This window comes from Tachysurus fulvidraco, chromosome 5 (assembly GCF_022655615.1).
Source record: "Tachysurus fulvidraco isolate hzauxx_2018 chromosome 5, HZAU_PFXX_2.0, whole genome shotgun sequence".
In the NCBI taxonomy this organism is placed as follows: Eukaryota; Metazoa; Chordata; class Actinopteri; order Siluriformes; family Bagridae; genus Tachysurus; species Tachysurus fulvidraco.
This window is the reverse complement of record NC_062522.1, coordinates 15,552,746-15,573,509: the sequence shown is the minus strand read 5'-3', so window position 1 is coordinate 15,573,509 and position 20,764 is coordinate 15,552,746. Positions and strand designations below refer to the sequence as shown.

Here is a 20,764-nt window from a genome sequence, read left to right as displayed (position 1 = left end):
AGTTAAATTCATTTAGTTAACAATTCTGTATTTAGTTCAACCTATTCGGAACCAGAATACTCTGAACCATATTTGCAGCCGAGAATATTTTATGGAGACACCGGAAGCAAATCTGTCAAAATACACAAAACTTTAGAGCAAGCCTCGTCTAGTGTAGTGAATTAACGTATTTTTGTTAGCGCGTTTTAAAGCGAATACACTTATTCCAATTACACACTACTAGGATATCATATCATTGTCAGCTTAACTCGGTATAACTGTTTATATAAATCTTTGCATAGGTAGATTTTGCTCGATCTCGGATCAAACTCTGTTTACGCAGCTGATTGGTCGAGATCACTTCGCTGTCATAGTTACAGATCATTTTGGAGATGGCAGATCCCGAGCCTGGAGATCGTCTACACAAAACTCTGAACTTTAACGTGGGCGTGTTGGGACATGTGGACAGCGGAAAGACGTCTCTGGCTCGAGTTCTGAGCAGCACCGCGTCCACAGCCGCCTTCGACAAGAACCCACAGTCAAAAGAGCGCGGCATTACACTGGACCTGGGTTTCAGCGCCTTCACTGTTCTCATGCCAGAGCACATGAAGCTGATCTGTGGGGAATACGACAGCCTGCAGTTCACACTGGTGGACTGTCCAGGACATGCGTCTCTCATTCGCACCATCATTGGCGGTGAGTGAGTGAGTGCAATGCATCCGAGAAAGCTTTCTACTGAGCAATAAATCTGGGATGTGTTCTTATAAATTAGTCTTGTTTTGTTAAATCTTTGACTGACCACTGAAGCTGACAGTTTCCCTTACTAAGAGGACTGCAAGTTATATTGTTTGCTGCTCATGATCGTGATTATGCAAACTGTTTACATGCTGTTTTACACACTGTTTTTGCTCTTTACACATGCTGTCTCACATTTTAGTCGATTGCTGTTTTGCACAATTTTTCCAATATCTCATGTAACTGCTGCTATAATACTAATGTGTTAATTCCAGTATTTCTGCACATGCAATATAGAACATACAGTATTTACACTGGTCTGGGCTGTTTTTGTTTATTGTCTTTTGTGTAATATCTTGTATTTTTTGTTTGCACTGTCTTTCTGTCGTGTTTGTCTTGTCCTGCACTGTTTGCACCAGGTTGCACAGATGCATTTTATGTAGGACTATCTTACTTAAGTCCTTAGCTCTGTCTTTGTTCTATGTAACACCATGGTCCTGGAGAAACGTTGTTTCAGTTCACTGTGTACTGCAATAGCTATATATGGTTGAAATGACAATAAAAGCTACTTGACCGTTACAATACTTTAATTATAGAAGCTCGCAATATGTTTTAGCCAGTTTCAGAAGTGTCACAGTTTTTTGTTAGCATCTGGTTTGTGTTTAAATCTATTTTTAAGAACAAAAAAACTTTAAGTATTACAGTCCATGAACATGCACTTACAAATATGACCAGAAGGTGGCAAAATGTTACATAACAAAAACGAAGGTGGATGAAAGTTTTAGGTGAATTCATCAGGTCAGACCTGAGAGTGGAGAAATTCAGTAGCACTAACAATCAATAAATGTGTGTTTGGTGAGCATGTGTGGCTGGATAGAGCAGTGGTGTTTACATTTTCAGACAAACCTTCTCACCTTGAAGAAAAATGGGTTTATAAAAATAAATTGATTTCTCTCATATACTTTTATCTCAAACGTGTGCTTGTTCATAGTTTCACAATTTTAACTGTAGTTGTGTATTTGCATGTGTTTTTAGGTGCTCAGATCATTGACCTGATGATGTTAGTGGTTGATGTTGTGAAAGGAATGCAGACGCAAACAGCAGAGTGTCTCCTGATCGGTCAGCTCACCTGTTCACACATGATCGTCATCCTCAATAAAACAGATCTGTTACCCAGTGACAAGAGACAGATCGCCATTGAGAAGATGACCAAGAGGATGCAGAAAACTTTGGAAAACACTAGGTGCACACTTGCAGTAATATATCTAGTTAAGCTTTAGCGTGTCATATATGTGTACTGAACATTTCATTGTTTCAGTACGGCGGTAAAGAATTTGTAAAATTTCTGACAATACAATTATAAACCTGTGTGCTGACAAATAAATTCTCATTCCCTATTTCTCTCATATCATAATTGAGTAGATTTAGGGGTTGTCCTATCATTGCTGTGGCAGCAAAGCCAGGGGGACCCGAGGCTCCAGAAACAGCTGAAGCACAGGGAATCACTGAGCTCATAGAGGTGAGAGCATCAGGATCAGGCTGCCCATTTACATTTTTTCCAGTACTTATTTGAACAACTTATTGTTTTGATTAGCTGAGTTTGGTGTGTTAGGATTTGGACTCCACATCTGACTAACAACATATAAATAATTTTCTGTTTGATGTTTGTTTAGCTGCTAAAATCCCAGGCATTTTTACCTAAGAGAGACCCAACTGGTTCTCTGCTAATGGCAGTGGATCACTGTTTCTCCATCCGTGGCCAGGGAACAGTCATTACAGGGACCATCCTGCAGGGGGCACTGCGTGTCAATGATACACTAGAGATACCTGCACTTAAGGTACATGCATACAGTGCACATCTGTATTGTGGCTCCCACAGTTTCTACAGTCTTAGAAAAAGGCGTTTCTCATGGATTCAGATTAGTAGAGGTCCTTTGTGTCATAAAGCAGGATTACCTGAAACCATTGTTAAATAATTTGTGCATTGTGATTCAATTCAATTCAATTTTGCTGGTATAGTGTTTTTTACAATTGACATTATCTCAAAGCAGCTTTACAGAACATAAACATAGAACAAAAGTTTAATATAACAAATCATATAGAGATTAATAGAATACAAAATTCAAGATTTATAATTAGATATATTTAAATGTATTTGTATTTATCCCCAATGATCAGGTCTGAGGTGAGTTAGGCAGCAGTGGCAAGGAAAACCTCCCTTAGATGGTAAAGTAAGAAACCTTGAGAGGAACCAGACTCCAAGGGGAACCTCATCCTCATATGGGTGACAGTGGGGGGTGTGATTATAAATATACAGTCTAACAGATGTTGTATTGATGCAAAAGATCACATGGAGTTCACATCTTCTCTTAGTATCGAAGAGACCAACTGGAGCTGGTAGATCTCTAGATACACTAGCACAATTTAATATATTACGTGAATGTCCTTCTAAACTATGATGGGACGTGTCCCATAACAGTCAGTACCATAAAATGTCTCTCAAGTAAGTGTGGATTTGCACCAATGCTATCCTGTTTAATAAAAATAACTTCAATTGAAAACACAAGACCTTACATAATAACAGTTAGCTAATGGTAGATTAATGATTGAGACAATATATTTGTATACATTGGATAGACATAAGCTTCCTTTAATTTGACATTAAATTTAGTACATTTCCAGGAGTTTTTATTTGTTTTCCTGTTTTGTTTTTTTTTTTTTTTAGAATATTCTAGCATACAAGCATCTAGAAGTAAAGAGACACATCTGGGAAAGTTTTTTAGCAAATAGATTTTAAATACTTTAAAATTAAGGATCAAGGATGATTCACACTAAATAAACTCTTCTTCAAAATGATGTTTTTAACTCTAATTAAAAACATTTTTCATCATTGTGGGCTTGCTATGATCCTTAGGTAACTCGTAAGGTGAAGTCAATCCAGATGTTCCGTAAGCCAGTTCCTAGTGCGATTCAAGGAGACCGGGTTGGCGTGTGTGTCACGCAGTTTGACCCAAAGCTGCTGGAGAGAGGGGTGGTGTGTTCCCCTGGTTCACTGCATACCATTCATGCTGCCATTATTTCTGTACGGAAGATCGAGTACTACCGTGGTGCACTTAGTAGCCGTACAAAATTCCACATCACCATTGGACATGAAACGGTCATGTCACGTGTGTCATTCTTCAGCCGGGCTTCTGTAAGTGCTGACTCAGGAGAAGTGTTTCCCGCAGAGCAGAGTGCACAGGATTTCTCTTTTGACTGGGAGTTTTGCCACCAGGAGGAATATTTGACTGGCCAGGGAGAAGCTAAGGGACGGGATCCAGCACAATGGGCATTGTTAGAGTTTGAACGGCCTGTCACGTGTCCACCACTCAGTTTGGTGATTGGCTCCCGGTTGGACTCTGACATCCACAGTAACACATGCAGACTTGCTTTTCATGGAAAGCTGTTGGACGGCTTCGAGGATAAAAGCTATGTGGACAGCGTGTTGCCCAGGCTCAAAATCAGTAAAAACAAGCACAAAGAAGGAGCAGTGGAACGGGTTAGTGAAACTTAGTTATTTGACAACAACAACCCCCTCAATTTTTAACTATACTGTAAAACTGGCCCATATTATTTTGACATTAGTCAACATTCTCTCAGAGTTTAATGTAACAGAGTGGATTAAATTATCACAGGCCTGAACAATGATTCATTATTCATTATTGTTCATTATTATTATCAATATTATTGCACTGTGCCAGAACTCAAGCCTCAAATCTATATTGATTCATATGTATAAATCAGTAAATCAGTAAATCAGTAAGTGACATAAATGTGTTGTTAATCATGTTAAATTCTAAATATAACCACATTAAGACCCTAAATAAATTAACACATAGGTACGTACATGCGCCACGTATCGTAGCTCGACCCTAATGTGTCTACTGGCATACAGAAAGTTGAAATTTGTCTGAGTGCACTGTGAATGGTAAGACAGGTAAATTCTTTAAGTCCAGGCTTTTTATTTAGTTTTTCATCTTAAAGCACAGTACCCATAGACAGTAGCATAGACATTTCATAGTATTTAATTCAGTGAAATTAAGAGAAAACAAGGAAAATTTATGTTTATAAAAGCTCATGTTAGCAGAATCATTAAAAACAGATATCTAATGTTAGCCTGTTAACTTATAGCTCATTTAACCCACTGTGTTTAAATCAATAAGTAGTGAGTATGTTGACTCGCACCTCTGGGGTTTGGGTTAAATTCCTGCCCCTGACCTGTGTGTGCAGAGTTTTTGTTCCCTCACCTTGCAATTAGGGGTTTCCTCAGGGTCCTCTGGTTTCCTCCCCAAAGTCATGTGTTGTACAGTAGGTTAAGAGCCATGATCGATAGATGGCAGTTTATAATCTAGGAACTAAAGGGTGAGGGAGGTGGTTTTGTTGGATGTCAGCATCAAATCATTATCAAGATTGGTGTATTCCAAATGTCCATGTATACTGTAGATACTGGTTCAATTTCTTGTGAAGAAAAGATTTGTTGTTTTATTAACTGTCTCTTTGTGACTAGGTGACAGACGACTACACTGTGATTGGTAAAAACCTGTTCAAGAAAGAGACCAACCTTCAGCTGTTTGTGGGTTTAAAGGTCACACTTTCATCAGGAGAGACAGGGGTCATTGAAGGCAGCTTTGGACAAAGTGGCAAAATCAAAATTAGAATTCCAGGTTTGAAAAACAACTTTGCACTATTCATGTTAGAATAGTGTGAAGGGGCCTCAGTACTAGCTGGATGCAAGCTGTAAGTGCTGGGTTGTTAACAATGGTAGATAAAACTATTGTTAAACTTCAGATCATTTATATTCCATTATTGTGATTACATTTTTGACAAAAAGTGCATTTTAGGCCAAATGTAAGGATTTGCTTTATCTGTTTTCATTGTGCTAAAACATAATCAGACCTCTCTTTTTCTCTTCATTCTATTAGAGGGACTGAAAGAAGAAACAAAGCAACTCCTCTCTTCTTCATCCAAGAAAAAAGGAAAGGGCGGGTCTAAAAACGATCCACCTAAAGAGGAGGACGTCAAAGTGGATTCTGTAACCATTCATCTGAATTTTAAGAGATATGTATATGACCCCCAGAAAAAGATGGTTCAGTCTTAATTTTTACAGCACTCATTGTTATGGTAGAGACTCAGGGTAATTATCTGAGAAGTGTGTGTATGTACTGAAAGTAACTAGTAGACTTTCTCACACTTGCTGAAGTTTCCTTGCAATAAATTGATGAACACTGGAGAAAATATTAAATGATAGGAGTTTTTCTTTTCTCTGTTATTCACATACATTGCAATATTTGTTATTCAAATCCATATATTTATAGATACCTATGAAATATATCAGTTTCATATAAATGAGGGTGTTTTCTATACTTGCTCGGGGGCAATTATAGCAATTATCTTTTATTATAACAAAAAGAAATACTCTGTGGCATTTTATTATAACAAAAGCATTTCTGGAAATGCTGTGGCTATAAAAAGAGCTGGAATAGGCTCAAAAATGCTAAAGGGCAGCAAGAGAGAGTGAGAGAGAGAGAGAGTGACTGACTGACTGACTGACAGACAGACAGATATGACAGCTTGAGTCTGTGAACATTTCTAATTAGAAAGGTCCTACATGGTGCCTGTTTAATATTCCTAAAAACATGGAAAGAAAGAAAAGTGGAGAAAAAGAAAGAAAATGGGCAGTGTGGAAATGAAAACAGAAAATGTCCCATGAGATTAAAACTGCTGATTGGATACTTTCTTCACCCTGAACCTTGATTCACCTTCAAATAAGACTTTAGTGCTATAGGGTAACATACTGTGTGTTAGTCATCACTAACATTAGCACAATCTGCTTCCTAAGGTGGGAAGATATTACTGTGTGTCTATGAAAGTGAGAGAGAGAGAGAGAGAGAGAGAGATATTTTTACTTGAACTATATTCATTAACTACTCTTGATTGCACTCTAATGTTTTGCTTTTCTAAGAGATATATAAGATATATGAGTCCCTAATATCTAGCTGGTAAGGAGACACAAAATGCTCAGAAAATGAAAATGTTCTTTGTTTTTAGCCAATTCCCTCTCCAAACACAGACAAACAAATTTCAAAGAAAATAAATGTTTCAAATAAAATTGTAAAATTTAAATTAAACATTAAAAAATTCAATCTAACGCAAAAATGCAGAACTGTAAGACTTATTTGGTAAGTAGTTTGTGTGTATGTTTTTAGACTGACAGCTTGTCACTTTTTATCAAGCAGACAGATGCTCATTTACACAACCAAGTCAATGGATCAATCTATGGATCTGTTTTCCAATTCTGCATGTCTCTGTAAGGATCATTGTGTGTTCATTCATTCTTTTTTCCTCCTCCTTCTCTTTTTCCTCTTTTGTTATGTTTATGTACACCCTTACTTTAAAATGTTTTACAGAAGTTTTATAACATAGAAAAAAGCAAAGGTTTTCAGACCTTTTACTCAGTGCTTTGTAAAAACCTTTAGTAGCAATTACACCGTATTGTTATGAAACCACATGCTTACACGTGCACATCATGATATGGGGCACTTCTTGATGCAGAACCTCTGAAAATCTGTCAGGTTACAACGAAAGCATCACCATATTACAATTTTTTTTAGATTTACACAGAGATTTTTTATTTGTTTTGTATTGTTTTTATTTTGTGTTTTAGTTCAGGCTCTGGTTATAACAATTAAATACTTATACCCATTTGTCCTGATTGCATCTTGTTTCTCATGGAAAGAGAGTCTTTTTTTTCAAACTCCAAGTATGCCATCATGTGGTTTAATTTTGGGAAACTATCATAAAGATCCAGTTGGTGTAGAACCTCAAAGATAGCTGTTTCTCTAGCATATTCTCACATCTCCACACAGAATCTCTGGAGAAATCAAAGCGACGTTCAGGCTCTATACTGTAGGCATCTCCTTGGCTCCTGGCTGGGTGGCATCTAGGAGTGTTTCTGTGATTTTTTTTTAACTCTTCCATTTAAAAATGACAGAATACATTGTGTTCATTCCAACTTTAATCTGCTTTTACCCTTCAGTTTGATACAACTTCATACCTCAAGGGTTGATCAGTGGAAATGGGATGGGATCAAGCATCATATCAAATGGTCTAAAATCCTGTTATCACTTTTTCATTATGAAGTAGTTTTTGCAGATTGATGGGGAAAAGAAGTAATTTAATTCAAGGCTGTAAGGTAACAAGAACATAAAGTCAAAGGTTACTAAGGCAAACTTTCTGAATGCAACAAATGACACTTGTAGGTTCAGTGAGTTTTAAGGTTAATAAAAGACTTTTTTCCCTCAGCCCTGGACTTTATATTTCATTTGCCATAGTCTCTGTTCAAATAGAGTTAAGTTTCATTTTCCTGTTCTTTATTTTCTGCCCGTAAGATATAAAACGAAAGCATGTCTTTATGTATTAATTCTTATTTCTAGGTAGTTCAGTTAAAGATTTATCAAACTGTTATTTTATGCAAGGTTGCACAGTTAGACACAAAAATAACTTTTCAAACCCATTAATCACATAAGCTAGTGAGCTAAAAGCCTGCTGTATCTGTTAGTAACATTACTAACTGCATTAGTGGGCTTTCTCTCTTATCTCTAAACAATAATCCAAGTGATCTATTGAATTACAGCTATTCAATTATAGCTTTACTCTAAATAAAACAATTTGCAAAGTATCAGAGTGACACATTTATACAGAAAGAGAGTTTATGTTTAAGAGAAAAAAATTGCATGATTACAAGTTTTGAAAAAAACAAACAATCAAGCAAAAGCAGCAGTGAGTATAATGCACAATGTGTGATATACCTTAGTTTATTAAATGATCCAGTCATAATAGTCAGACCTTTAATATATGGATAAAATAGGTTTTTTAAAATAAATAAATAAATAAATGTGCACATGCTCTTTTTGCCCCTAGTCCATACATGTGCCCAATGATCTGAGGTCAAATCTGAAACTGTCAACGCTTTATTGTTGAAACTGAGAAACCAGATACACCCAGAGGCATGCCCTTCTTTCCTTCTCTCTTTGTTAAGCCTGGTTTAGCCTCAGTGGAAGTAGTACTTGTACACACACTCCCAGTGTGTTCAATTATATAATGGCTCTTAAAAAAGCTTATAAACCAACCACAAAGTGCTGTATACACAGTCAGAGAAGTACACACAGTTAAGTATAATGAATATACAGTCTATATAGAGAGCATAATTATATTATTTATTCTAATTACAGATCTAAGTATACTTAAGCAATCTAACTCAGGTTACTGTTTTTTTAAACACATCTTTAAACACAGATTTAAAACAGATTTAACTCAGCTTCTTATTTTTCATATTAGTACATATATTGTATGATATCAGTGAATTTTTCTGTCTTTATGCCTCTGTGTGCATGTGTCTGTTTTGCTCCCACTTGCACATTTTGCAAATATTTGTCTGTCAGGCTGCTTATCTTATATCAGTGGCAGACTCCCTTTCCAGCTACTTTACTGGCTTTCTTTTTTTTTCTGTTCTGTCATTTTCAGCTGTTTTAATAGATTTTATTATATTTTTCTTTCTGCTACACTTTAAAAGGAGGGTTGGTAAAATAGACACGGTTGGTAAAATAGACCTCCTCAATGAAAATGTGTGCAGAAAAATAATCAACCATGGAATAGAATCCATGTCTGTCAGTTTAGAATAAATGCATTTATTTAAAATTGTGCTGATTATACAGTGATGATCATTTGTAAGCTTTACAGAGCCATTTTATATCATAAGCCTAAAACAGTTTACTACTTAAAGATGATTGAGAGTGTGTTTTGAGGATAAAATGTCTGTACATTTGTTTCCTACCTGTCCTACCTTCTTTCCTCCCTCCAACAACCTCTCTCAGAACAAAACCAAAGACCATTAGGATAAGAGAAAGAAAAGTGTGGGGAAGGAGGTCAGTAAAGGAACACAGCAGATTTGTCAAAATGTATTGAGAGACCCACAACAGAATACACACATAAACACACCTTTCTCTCTCAGAAACACCCCCTTGTTCACCACAGAACAAGGTCCCATGAGAGGGGAGCTGAGCATTTACAGTTGGTGTTTTGAAAGAAGGGATTGTTTATACACAGAGGGATGAATACATTTACCCACTTAAAAGGATGATACGTAAATGAAGGGGAAAGTGAAAGAAAAGGGAAAAGAAGATGAATGTGTGCTAGAGTGGGAGGGTCTGTATGCTCCAGTTTCATTCAGAACAAATGTAAACACACACCTCTTGGGCTTGACCTTGTAAATGCTTCATGCTAATCTTTAGTAAATTCTGTGCACGTTTTGTACTTTAACTGTGGGACTGAGCTCTTTCAGATCAGTAATTTTATGTTTATTTTAAAGTTTATATACCAGTATGTTACAGGTTAGCTAATATATATTACAATAATATAGTAATTTCTATACATATCTAACAAATATTATTCAAAAATATAAAGCTACCCCAAAAACGATTCAAAATTATGTTTTTATCTTTTAAGTGTTTCACTGAAATTTAGTTCTTTTTATCTTGTTGCCTGATATACACAGCCATATTCCTTCAGATGGTAACAGACTGATGGAAGTACATTCATATACCTTAATTTTGAGAAGTGTTCAAACAAAACATTTTTTAATTACTCTTATAAGTGTCACCACACTGCTTTAAGATGTGTACAGATTTAATGTGGATTAATGTTACATTTACTATACTGAATTTCATTTCCTTGCTAGTTTGTTAGCCGTATTTGGCTAATGAAAAGATTGAGTTTTGTGGAATTTATGCTGGAATTGCCTGTTCTCAAAATATATTACAATAGCAAATCTTACTAAGTATCGATGCATTTAACAGATATGGTATTGTTGCTCCTGTGCAATTTGAGATACAAAGAAGTATCAGGTTTCCCATTTTATAAAATCCAAACTCTCCGTATCGGCTCTTTTCCAGTGAAGAGTCACCCTAGTCTTTCAGTGTTATCTCATGTCTCAATCCCTCTGGAGTCCAGTGGTCCATTCATTCTTCCTATCTGCTCATCACACGGATAACATCTATGTCTCAGGGGCATGTGTACAGCTCACAGCCACACGTGTCAGTTTGGATGTCTGTAGTTAAGTGTGGAGAACAGTACATACTGGACAATACGTTCTCCTGGAGAGAATAATCAGCTCAAACACACCTGATGGGCTTTAAAAAAGAGTTGATTTTAATTAGACCACATGGCTATTAGCAGAGAACCAGAAGTGTAATGGACATTTTCCTAATCAGATAAGTAAAAAAAAAAAAAAAACTAAAGGGTTTTGTAAGGATGGAGGGAGAAGTGGGGCAGTATTAGGAAGAACCTAATATCACAACACTTTTTGCAATGTTCAACATTCACAGTCTCTCTCTCTCTCTTTCTCTCTCTCTCTCTCCCTCTCTCTCTCTCTCTCTCTCTCTCTCTCTCTCTCACACACACACACACACACACACACACACACACACACACACACACACACACACACACACAGACAAACACACACACACAGACACACACACTCACACAGACACACACACACACACACACACACACACACACACACACACACACACACACACACACACACACACACACACACACACAGAGACATACAAAAAGTCCTTTAATACAGTATTAATGGACTGTAAAATCCCACTGTCTCAGCATTCACCACCTGCATGCTCAGGAAACTCCAAGTTTAGATGTTATAGATGTTATATCGGTGATTTGAAAGCTTTCTAAAAACAACTTTTCCCATCACCGAGTTTTGATTTAAAGTGCACCTTATTCCACAGTCTGGTTATGAAAATAAAAAAAAAACTTCATTTAGTTAGCTTTAAGGTGTGAATGGACAAAAACATATCACTGCATATTTGTTAAGCACTTAAATAAATGTCTCTGTAATTTCATTACTGCACAAGAACACCTCTGCATGGTGCTCAGCTCATGGCAGTTAACAAGTTAGCATGGTGCATGTGGCTGAAGGCTGGATAAAACTCGACAGGTGGTGTCATGTTTACATGGGCAGAAATATTGGTGATTTGGTTAAAGGCATGTGGTTTATCCTGCATGAATCTGCTGAAGTGAAACTGGTGAGAGCTCTCGCCTCTCCTTCGTTTAGATTTGGTGGACATTTTTCTGTTGCGAGTCTGAATGCCTTCCTTCTTCATAGTGAGTGGGCGGTTCATCTAATAAAATAAGAATAAATAATGTCGAATATACATAGAAATAATTAGTACCTATGGTAGACTGACCAATGTATTGTTCAGAAAATGAAATGCCATAGCCTTTATTTAACCTGTCAGAATCACTGGCCATGATATTCCATAATGTTTTTTGTATAGCAAGAAAACAAGGGTTTTTCTGCTCTAAAGGTATGCATGCAGAATTGAGTGATACACACATTGTGCAGCTTGTAGTAGAGTCCACAGGCGTTGCAAACCGGATCTCCATTGGTGTTACGTCTCCACAGCGTGGTGGTGCCCGTGTGGCAGTTTGCACAGCAAGTACCTGCTTTCCTGGCTGCTGACTGCACAGACACATACACAAACACACATTCACAAAGAGGAACAATTATCAGTTTGGTTTAAGGCAAGTGGTTTATGAAATTCTATAAAATGTTTTTTTCCCCCATTTTAATCACTAGTTAGTACTGTGTCTGTCTAGGTCCATTCAAACAACTTCAGTAACTGCTTTATCTTTATCCATGCAGAAGTTCTGAAATTTATCCCAGGAACACTGAGCATAACACTGGAATGCAACCTGGATAAGACACTTGTCCAGCACACACACACACACACACACACACACACACACACACACACACACACACACACACACACACACACACACACACACACACACACACACTCCTGGGGCAATTAAGTGTAACCAATACCTCAATCATCATGTTTTTGAAAGGAAAGCAGAGAACCAAGAAAAACCCCATGAGAAGAGAGGGAAACCTTGAGAAACTCCACACAGAATGTCTGTATATGTCTAAAACCTTGCTAGGCTAATGGTTGTACCATAGTTTTATATATATATATATATATATATATATATATATATATATATATATATATATATATATATATATATATATATATATAAAATATTATATTATTATATTATATAGTGATCATATGTACACACACACACAGTCCACTATATCATATGAATCAATCATTTAAATCCCCTACTGTGTGGTTTTTGACACAGCTAAACTGCTCTTAAATCTTCCCACATATCTGGTATGTAAACCTGAATGTCTACCTCCATCTCTTTTTTCCTTCCAGCCTCTTTCGTTTCCCTTTTTAATGTTTTTCTTTTCTTTTTTTATTCCTGTCCTTTAGTACAAAATTATGAGCTAGAACCATCAGTAAGCGCTTAACTCCTCTATCGGGAGCGAGCAGACATCCGGCCCCGGAAACCACCGGAGCGGCCCGCCTCTGCCGGACAAGCCCAAATATACGACCAGCACCTTGTACTAAATTGCCGCTCCATTTATCTTTGTTATCTTTCTGGACTTATTGGGGTCTCGTAATCTTTTTTTTTTTTCAAGGAAACACAAGATTAGTTATCCAACTATAAGATAACTAATCGATTATATAACTAAAATATTAGTTATTCATAGATATATACAGTTATTTATTGAACCTGCTGGACGAACTGAACCATTTGCACCTTTGATTGGTGACGCTCTAAATTCGCTGGGATTTGAAAACGTAAGCAAGTTTATACTTTAAGAGACTATTGAACCTAAATCAAACATTATAGTATTTTGTTATGAAACGCTTCCCCACGCTCTGGAGCTCTGGTGGTCTGTTCCAATATTCACCAGTAAGACCTGTATAGTGAGGAAAGGTGCAAATATACACAGTGCAGAATTCACAGTGAAGAAAACACCTGACAAGTAAAAGGATATTTTTGTGTCTTTTAATAGGAAATTAAATTTAACATCCCAGACCAGTTAACAAGGATAGAGATTACTGAAGATGAATGAATGAACAAATGACCTGTTTTCATGATTATAATTTACGTTAGAATTATCATATTACTGGATTACTAGAATTAGAATTAGTAGAATTATAGGATTACTGCCCACAGTGCAGCTGCAATGCTAATATGCAAGTTACACAGATAGCTAATATCATTATTTATGGGAATAGATTTGTCTCAGAAGTTGGCAGTGATATATGAAATTGAAGTTACTATGTGTCCCTACTCTACCCTAAGTTTTATAACATATAGTTGCCATTGATAGTCTTTTTCATATTTGCTCCAAGTTAATGGGAAGCTAGTAGGGAAACTATGTAAGATAGATGTAATAAAGATAACTTACATTAGCTAATGCCAGACAGATTCCTAGCTATTCTTCCTCAGCTACCTTATTTGAATTTAATTTGATATACATTTCTGAATTCATTGCAAAAAAAAAAACCTTAATCCTTATGCATTAGAATTTTTCAATTAAAGTTACAGTAGTAGCAAATCTGATTACAACGCCTAAAAACATGTTTGCCTACACACTTCATGACTTTCAAAATCACAGAATTGGTAACCCATTCACACTACACAAACCTAGAGAGATCCCCACTGAAAATACTCTGAACCTGAATAATCAGAATTTTTGCTTTCTTGCAAAAATGGACACAACAACTGATTTATCTATCTGTCATTATTATGCACAGAAACAAGAAAATGCAAGCTGAAAGAAAATGTGGAGAAATTATTGGTTGGAGAGACACAGGTAGCGAGGACTGTCTGTTCAGTAAAGAGAGCTGGAAATACAGTACATTCAGAAAAACATAACTTTTTTATACTGTGCTCTCCTAATGGCCACTCACATGCTCACTTCTCATCCTTGAACTGTTCAGACCATGGATGATCACTGCAGGAGAGCACAGTGATTATTCCCTGACCCAGGCACAATAATATCTTTTAATGCTACTGAGAAAATTAGATTAAAATATAATATTTATTAATGCTGTATTTATGGGCCTACTGACCCAGAGTAAGCCCATAGATATAGCATTAATAGACATCTTAACGACCAAAAAAGTTTATTATTTATTAAAAGTAATTTATTTTCCTTTTGTGATCTGGTAAAGACAGTTGAAAAAACATTCTAAAATCCGAGAGAGGAAAGCCATTCGAGGTGATGTAGTATCTGATATCTGATTAAATTTACACATATTTACACATAAATAATTGTACTAAATTCAAATTTATTAGGTGCTATTTAAGCCTGCTAACATGACCACCCTTTTATTTGCTTACTCTCACTTTGTGTATGTCCCCCCTTCTCTCTCCATCTTTATTAACATCAGTCTGTTTAAGCTGCTTTCTTTCTGCATGTGTAATCCAAGTAAACCTCCATTCAGTGACCACAATGGCAGTGTAAATCACCACTCCAAACAAAACTGCTACAGTTTCTGTCCTTGCTCCTTCCTTTTTTAACCTTTCAAAAAATGTTTTCTGAAACTTTTGTATATTAAATCTGATTTATACAGTTGGGATCAGCTACAATATTTTAATATAGAAATATTTCAGTACATTAGTTAAGTACATCACTTACCAGTCGACGTTTGGGTCTGATGAGAGGTCGGTTTTGACCATTCATCTTGTGGTAAAGTCCACATGCGTTACACAAATAATGGCCTGTGCCATCTCGTCGCCACAATGGAGTGGAGGTGGCCCCACAGTTCACACACTCACGGCCTTCTGACACACACAGAGAATACGAAGAACTTAATATGTATATAAATAAAAAAACACTGTATATACACAGTGAATATAAACACACTTTATAGAGTTAAAAAGCATTTATAGTGATTATAGTGTTATATTATATATAATATACTGTACTTTTGGAAATAATTGAAGGTACATATCATTAAAGCTTAAGGACCGCTGATGTACCACAATGCTTTACACATAAAGCTAATTAAAGGTCTCCACATGCACCATTGCAGATGAAAGCTATATATTAAAGGTACATAAGATAGTACCAAGCAAACTGACAAGAAAAAGAGGCAAGTTGAAAGTGTTTGATTCATTTTTATCATCATGATATTATTTTAGTCATCTGCTATCAGCTGCTTCTAAATTGATGTTATTTAACCAGTGCAATTTATTTTCGTTGTGTTAAACTTGCTTCTGTTGCAACTTATAGAATAATATATTAGTTTTCAGGTACAAGTCAAAAGTCATTACTGACCATTACTGAACTGGCACAAGAAATACAAAATTCTGAAATTTCAGAATTTTCCCTTTTTAAGATGTAAGTCATATATCAGACTTTCAGTATTGAAGTTGCCTATTCTGTCCTTAACACCATCTTTTGTTAATACACACCGGAACCAGTGCGTCCCTTGGTCTTTGATTTGGCCGTTAATTCCCCCATGGCCCTGCAGAACAGACCGGCCGCGTGCTCGCGCGTTCCTGCTAACGCATACGCTGGAAACTGACGCAAAGGAGCCGCATTGTGCGCCGTGCAGCTGTGGAGAGGGACTGTGGTCTGCATTTTTGTCCCATCGAGAATAACTGCAGGATACTTTGTGACGTCCGGCTCCGGAGCAGCGGCAGTGGGCGGTGTAGGAGGCAGGTAGTAGAACTGCGTGGTACAGCGCGTGGCTACAGGGGCCGAGCCATGAGCGCATGGGCCTGGAGGCACCGACGAGATCCCGACCGAGGTTCCAGCAGCAGGCTTTCCTGAATGACTCTGTGACCAGGTCACGGGTTGCTGGACCACAGAAGTACTCGATTTACTGCCTTCCATCCAAGGGTAAGCTTGCGTGTGAAGAAAGTGAGGGTGACGCACAGAACCACCGTACAAACGACCTATGAATAAAATGGTTTATAATTAGACCTAAAGTACAGGTGTGTATTGTCAAGGTTGTAACTTTTCCGAAGCTTATAATCTTACCCAAATCTTATATATAATATTATTTTATTAAGAAATAAACTTAAAATGAATTTAAATGCATAATTTATATTTTAAGACCTATTCTCGCTAAACGTGGGGTTGAATTATTGCATAAATATAATTAAGGGTTGAACTCTTTAGTTAGCTTAATCTTATTTCGACTGTTATTTAGATTTCTTTTCTCAAATAAATACATAGATAACCAATAAAAGGCTTTCATTCTACGTACTTTTTTTGTCCAAACACCCGAATTATTAACTTTGGTTCATCATACAATAAAAAAGCAAGACTTATATAAAGATCATTAAAAAAAGTAATTACAATCAAATGTATATGCACTTACATCCATGCTGATTTATCCATGCTCTAATTTGCCCTGACAATGTTTGGTTTCTTACCTGGAACTTGGCTGTACGAAGTTCGCGCTTGAGGGTGAGATGTGTGAGTGTGAAAATAAGGATGTCCTGGAGAATCTATATGACTAAGAAATCCATCCACTTCCTCCAGGGACAATAGTGATGGTTCAATGTACCCGGTGCCTTGCCCCAATCCAGCGTGAGAAGCGTCCAAATCCGCCATGGGCAACATCATCCATCCGGATTCCCCAGAGAGCTCCATACAGCCTCAGCCTTTTGCAAGCTTATAAAGCTGTGCCCTCGAGTAAAAATACTGAAACAGATACTTGACAGAAAACACTTCTTTAGTCTGTATTGTGTCTCTTTACGTCTGTCTGTACAGTTTGTCATGTAGACAGATAGAGCACCTGTAGGTTAGATTGTGTTGCATTGCCTGCCTTGCCTCTCAGGGTGGGTGCAGGTTTGAGAGGCTGAGTATATGATGCCCTCCACAGAGATTACCCAAAAACGATGCAATGTGCGTTTGTGCTTATATGATGGGAAATGGGTCTCAAAAACGCATGAATGAAACTTGCCTGCTTTGGTCCAGCAGGTGTATCCCGCCCGGACCTGTCTGTGGCTGCGTCGGTCGTCTTTTGCGTTGCAGTCCCTTTTGGTTTTCATATAAAATCTATCAACTCGCACTATCCATGTAGGCGTGGGATGAATTGTCAGCGTTTATGCAATGGAATTTCATTTTATAAAGATAGAGGCGTGTCCATGGCTCCGACACTGGGTCTTTTGACCAATTAGACTTCGACGTTTCTTGCGCTTGACACGTTTTTCATCGCAGGTGACTCTTTTCCTGCATTACAGAACACACTTTAGAGTTTAGTAACTATGTGGAAGTAGGTGCTTAAGGGGACAAGCATATTGTCTGTACTTTGACGTGTAAAAAGGCCAACAGAGTGACATATCATTAAACAAATGAGGGAATTTATCTAAATAAATGTATTTATATAACTAGGCCAACATTTATTATTATTATTATTATTATTATTATTATTATTATTATTATTATTATTATTAAGTCTAGATAAAAAGTCTAAAAAAGTCTTAATTATAAAATGTCTAGAATTTTTTATTTTTCTTATTACAAAAATATTAATATAAATATTACAAAAATAGAGTTTTTAATGTAAAAGTATTTTATTAAATATTTGACAATTAAAGATAAAGAAGGAATTTTTTTCCAATAGACAATTAAAAGGCTTTATGTAGGGTTATTAATTATGTATTATGGCATAGCAGATAGTTTAAGTTATTAGATGATTATATATTTTATTTCATTGTGTCACAAGGCAAAAGCAAAACTTCCTGTTTAGAAGGAACTCATCACCACTAGTCAGACAACACTGTGAGCATTTATAATTCAGTTTCACCTTCAGCTTTTCAGGAGAACTACATGATACATGATTTTTTTTTTTTTTTTTTTTTACAAAATTCTTTAGTTTGTAAAGTAGCTGAATATGAACATTTATCACAAGCCGTACACCGAAGAAGTGCAATTGCCTTTAGAGTAGGATTGCTGAGTATGCTATTTAAGAGTTACATTAGAATCTGACAGTGGACAATAAGTAAGTCTTTCAACTACAGTGTTTATTTAACTGCATATTTAATTTTTTCGTTACATATACCAAACCACACACACACACACACACACGCACACGCACACGCACACGCACACGCACACGCACACGCACACACACACACACACACACACACACACACACACACACGCACACACACACGCACGCACACACACACACACACACACACACACACACACACACACACACACACACACACACACACACACACACACACACACACACACACACACACACACTGCCTGGTGATGTTTTTGCAATTGAAACGGGCAAAAGCCCCACCCACCTCATGTTTGAACATTTTGGCAGACTGGCAGTGTATTGCAGAACACATATAGAGGCACCACCAAAGGCTAAATCAAAGCAAGGGTGACAGAGAGATTGAGGAAATGTCAAAAGGGCAATGGGAAGAACTAAGAAAATTACCAGGGACTAGTGTTATATGAATCATAGAGATGTCAGTAAGGTCCATCTTTGTGGCTCTTATGTTTTAAGTTGATACTACCATTTAAAAAAATCATGTTAAAAAGGAATCTTTAGGAAATATGTAATTAGATTTTTTTTAACATTGTTTGGTTATGTGGTTGATGTCACTGAACCGTAATCCGTGAATTCACAGTTATTTGCTGATTGTTATACAAATTAAATACATATACTGTAGCTCTGCTTGCGACTGAAATATCAGATATGTGTGTTTGCAGTAGAGCTATTTTGTGGTTTTATTAACTTTATAGTCTTCTAGGTGATTTCCAGTGTTACTTAACATATTATGCAAGATGGTTAATAACAGATGTATAAATGCATTATTAACTTGATTTTTGTTTACTGATTTTGTCAGGTTCTGAAATATACTATACTGAAATATACTAACTGAATATCTTTAAGTATTTTTAAATAGTTCATTCATTATTAATATGGATATTAAAGTCAAAAATCTCAGAAGTCAAAAAGTAAACATATGATCTTTTCCATATTATAATAGGTATATAATATTCTATGTGACTGAACACTGAACCAATATCTAGTATTTTAAAGCTCACTTTTTGTAAAATGCTTAGCCTTATTTTGTTGTCTTCATTTATACATGCTTAATGAGTGACTAAGATGGCATATTAGTCACTCATGAACTTATAAACATGATGATGCTCATGTAAAATATATTGTAGCACCGACATGGATAGAACATAATAATTTATCCAGTACACCACACCTAGCTTGTAAACTCTAATAGCCAGCTACAAATTGAAGTGTTTGTGTTTGTGAAGATTAGTTATGTGAAGTTTTAAATGTATATGTAGTTACTGGCAGCAAACAATGGTTTACAGTTCATAATATTTTCTGGTTGATATTGGAGTTATTTAAAGTCTGTATTTGTTTGTATGATTCTATTCTATATCAGATGCAACAATGAGACAAGTGGCCAAATATAGTAACATCACACATTTATATCGAATTTAGAGCTTTCAAAATATCATATAGATAATGTCATAAATTACATTAGTAATACATAAATACTCTGTCTTTAAAATTAATGACACCGGGACATGGCCTTTGTTTTTTTTTTTAAGTAATTGTATAATCACAGGGCGGTAAATAAATTCTTCTGTTATGCTTATAGCCTAGGAGTATGTCAAATGCTATCAGACAAGTACTCAAGAATCTCTCATATCCACATACAGTAGAAACTTTAAAAGGGTTAACTCTATTGATGTACAAGTTATCTATAATCATAGCTTGTTGTTATTGATGTTGTTATGGATATTGACATCAGTGTACCTTTACCTTAGATATTTTGGCCAAGCTGAGTCCCTGCTTGCACTCTGATCACAATGTATACCCTTTAAAACAAGTATAACTTTTAATCTGCTCTCTCTCTCTCTCTCTCTCTCTCTCTCTCTCTCTCTCTCTCTCTCTCTCTCTCTCTCTCTCTCTCTCTCTCGCCCTCTCGCTCTGTCTCTCTCTCTCTTTCTCAAGCTGTATGTTTGCCTCTGCTGCCTGATGTGAAATCAGTGCCAGATCCTGAAACACATCTACTGCTGTGCATTTTCTTGTTCTCT

General features: G+C 36.4%; 2 protein-coding genes across 3 annotated transcripts; one reads left to right on the top strand and one right to left on the bottom strand.

The window, feature by feature from the left end:
• The first annotated feature begins 106 nt into the window (after window positions 1–106).
• On the top strand, window positions 107–5,995 carry eefsec (eukaryotic elongation factor, selenocysteine-tRNA-specific). The gene is made up of 7 exons (XM_027146477.2): window positions 107–675; window positions 1,750–1,957; window positions 2,137–2,233; window positions 2,388–2,552; window positions 3,629–4,252; window positions 5,261–5,417; window positions 5,676–5,995. Exons 1-7 carry the CDS (start codon window positions 372–374, stop codon window positions 5,849–5,851), a joined length of 1,731 nt encoding a protein of 576 aa, XP_027002278.1. The 5' UTR covers window positions 107–371; the 3' UTR covers window positions 5,852–5,995.
• Window positions 5,996–11,267: 5,272 nt separating this feature from the next.
• gata2b (GATA binding protein 2b) lies at window positions 11,268–17,754 on the bottom strand. Of its 2 annotated transcripts, none has more exons than XM_027146493.2 (5): window positions 17,101–17,754; window positions 16,132–16,617; window positions 15,353–15,498; window positions 12,176–12,301; window positions 11,268–11,960 (listed from the first exon to the last, which is right to left on the bottom strand). In XM_027146493.2, the coding sequence occupies exons 1-5, from the start codon at window positions 17,318–17,320 to the stop codon at window positions 11,712–11,714; spliced, it is 1,227 nt and encodes a 408-aa protein (XP_027002294.1). In that variant the 5' UTR covers window positions 17,321–17,754; the 3' UTR covers window positions 11,268–11,711. The 2 variants fall into 2 exon arrangements, with proteins under 2 accessions (XP_027002294.1, XP_027002295.1); XM_027146494.2 differs by having other exon boundaries at window positions 15,353–15,495.
• Between the last annotated feature and the right edge of the window lie 3,010 nt (window positions 17,755–20,764).

Bases quoted from the DNA above. Each gene is read 5' to 3' on its own strand.
- gata2b (XM_027146493.2), bottom strand. From the start codon at position 17,320: ATGGAGCTCTCTGGGGAATCCGGATGGATGATGTTGCCCATGGCGGAT. The intron at 16,618-17,100 runs GTAAGAAACCAA...TTTTATTCATAG, and splicing joins TTCGTACAGCCAAGTTCCAG to GTCGTTTGTACGGTGGTTCT. The intron at 12,302-15,352 runs GTAAGTGATGTA...GTGTCTGTGCAG, and splicing joins TCAGACCCAAACGTCGACTG to TCAGCAGCCAGGAAAGCAGG.
- eefsec (XM_027146477.2), top strand. From the start codon at position 372: ATGGCAGATCCCGAGCCTGGAGATCGTCTACACAAAACTCTGAACTTT. The intron at 2,553-3,628 runs GTACATGCATAC...TATGATCCTTAG, and splicing joins TAGAGATACCTGCACTTAAG to GTAACTCGTAAGGTGAAGTC. The intron at 4,253-5,260 runs GTTAGTGAAACT...CTTTGTGACTAG, and splicing joins AAGAAGGAGCAGTGGAACGG to GTGACAGACGACTACACTGT.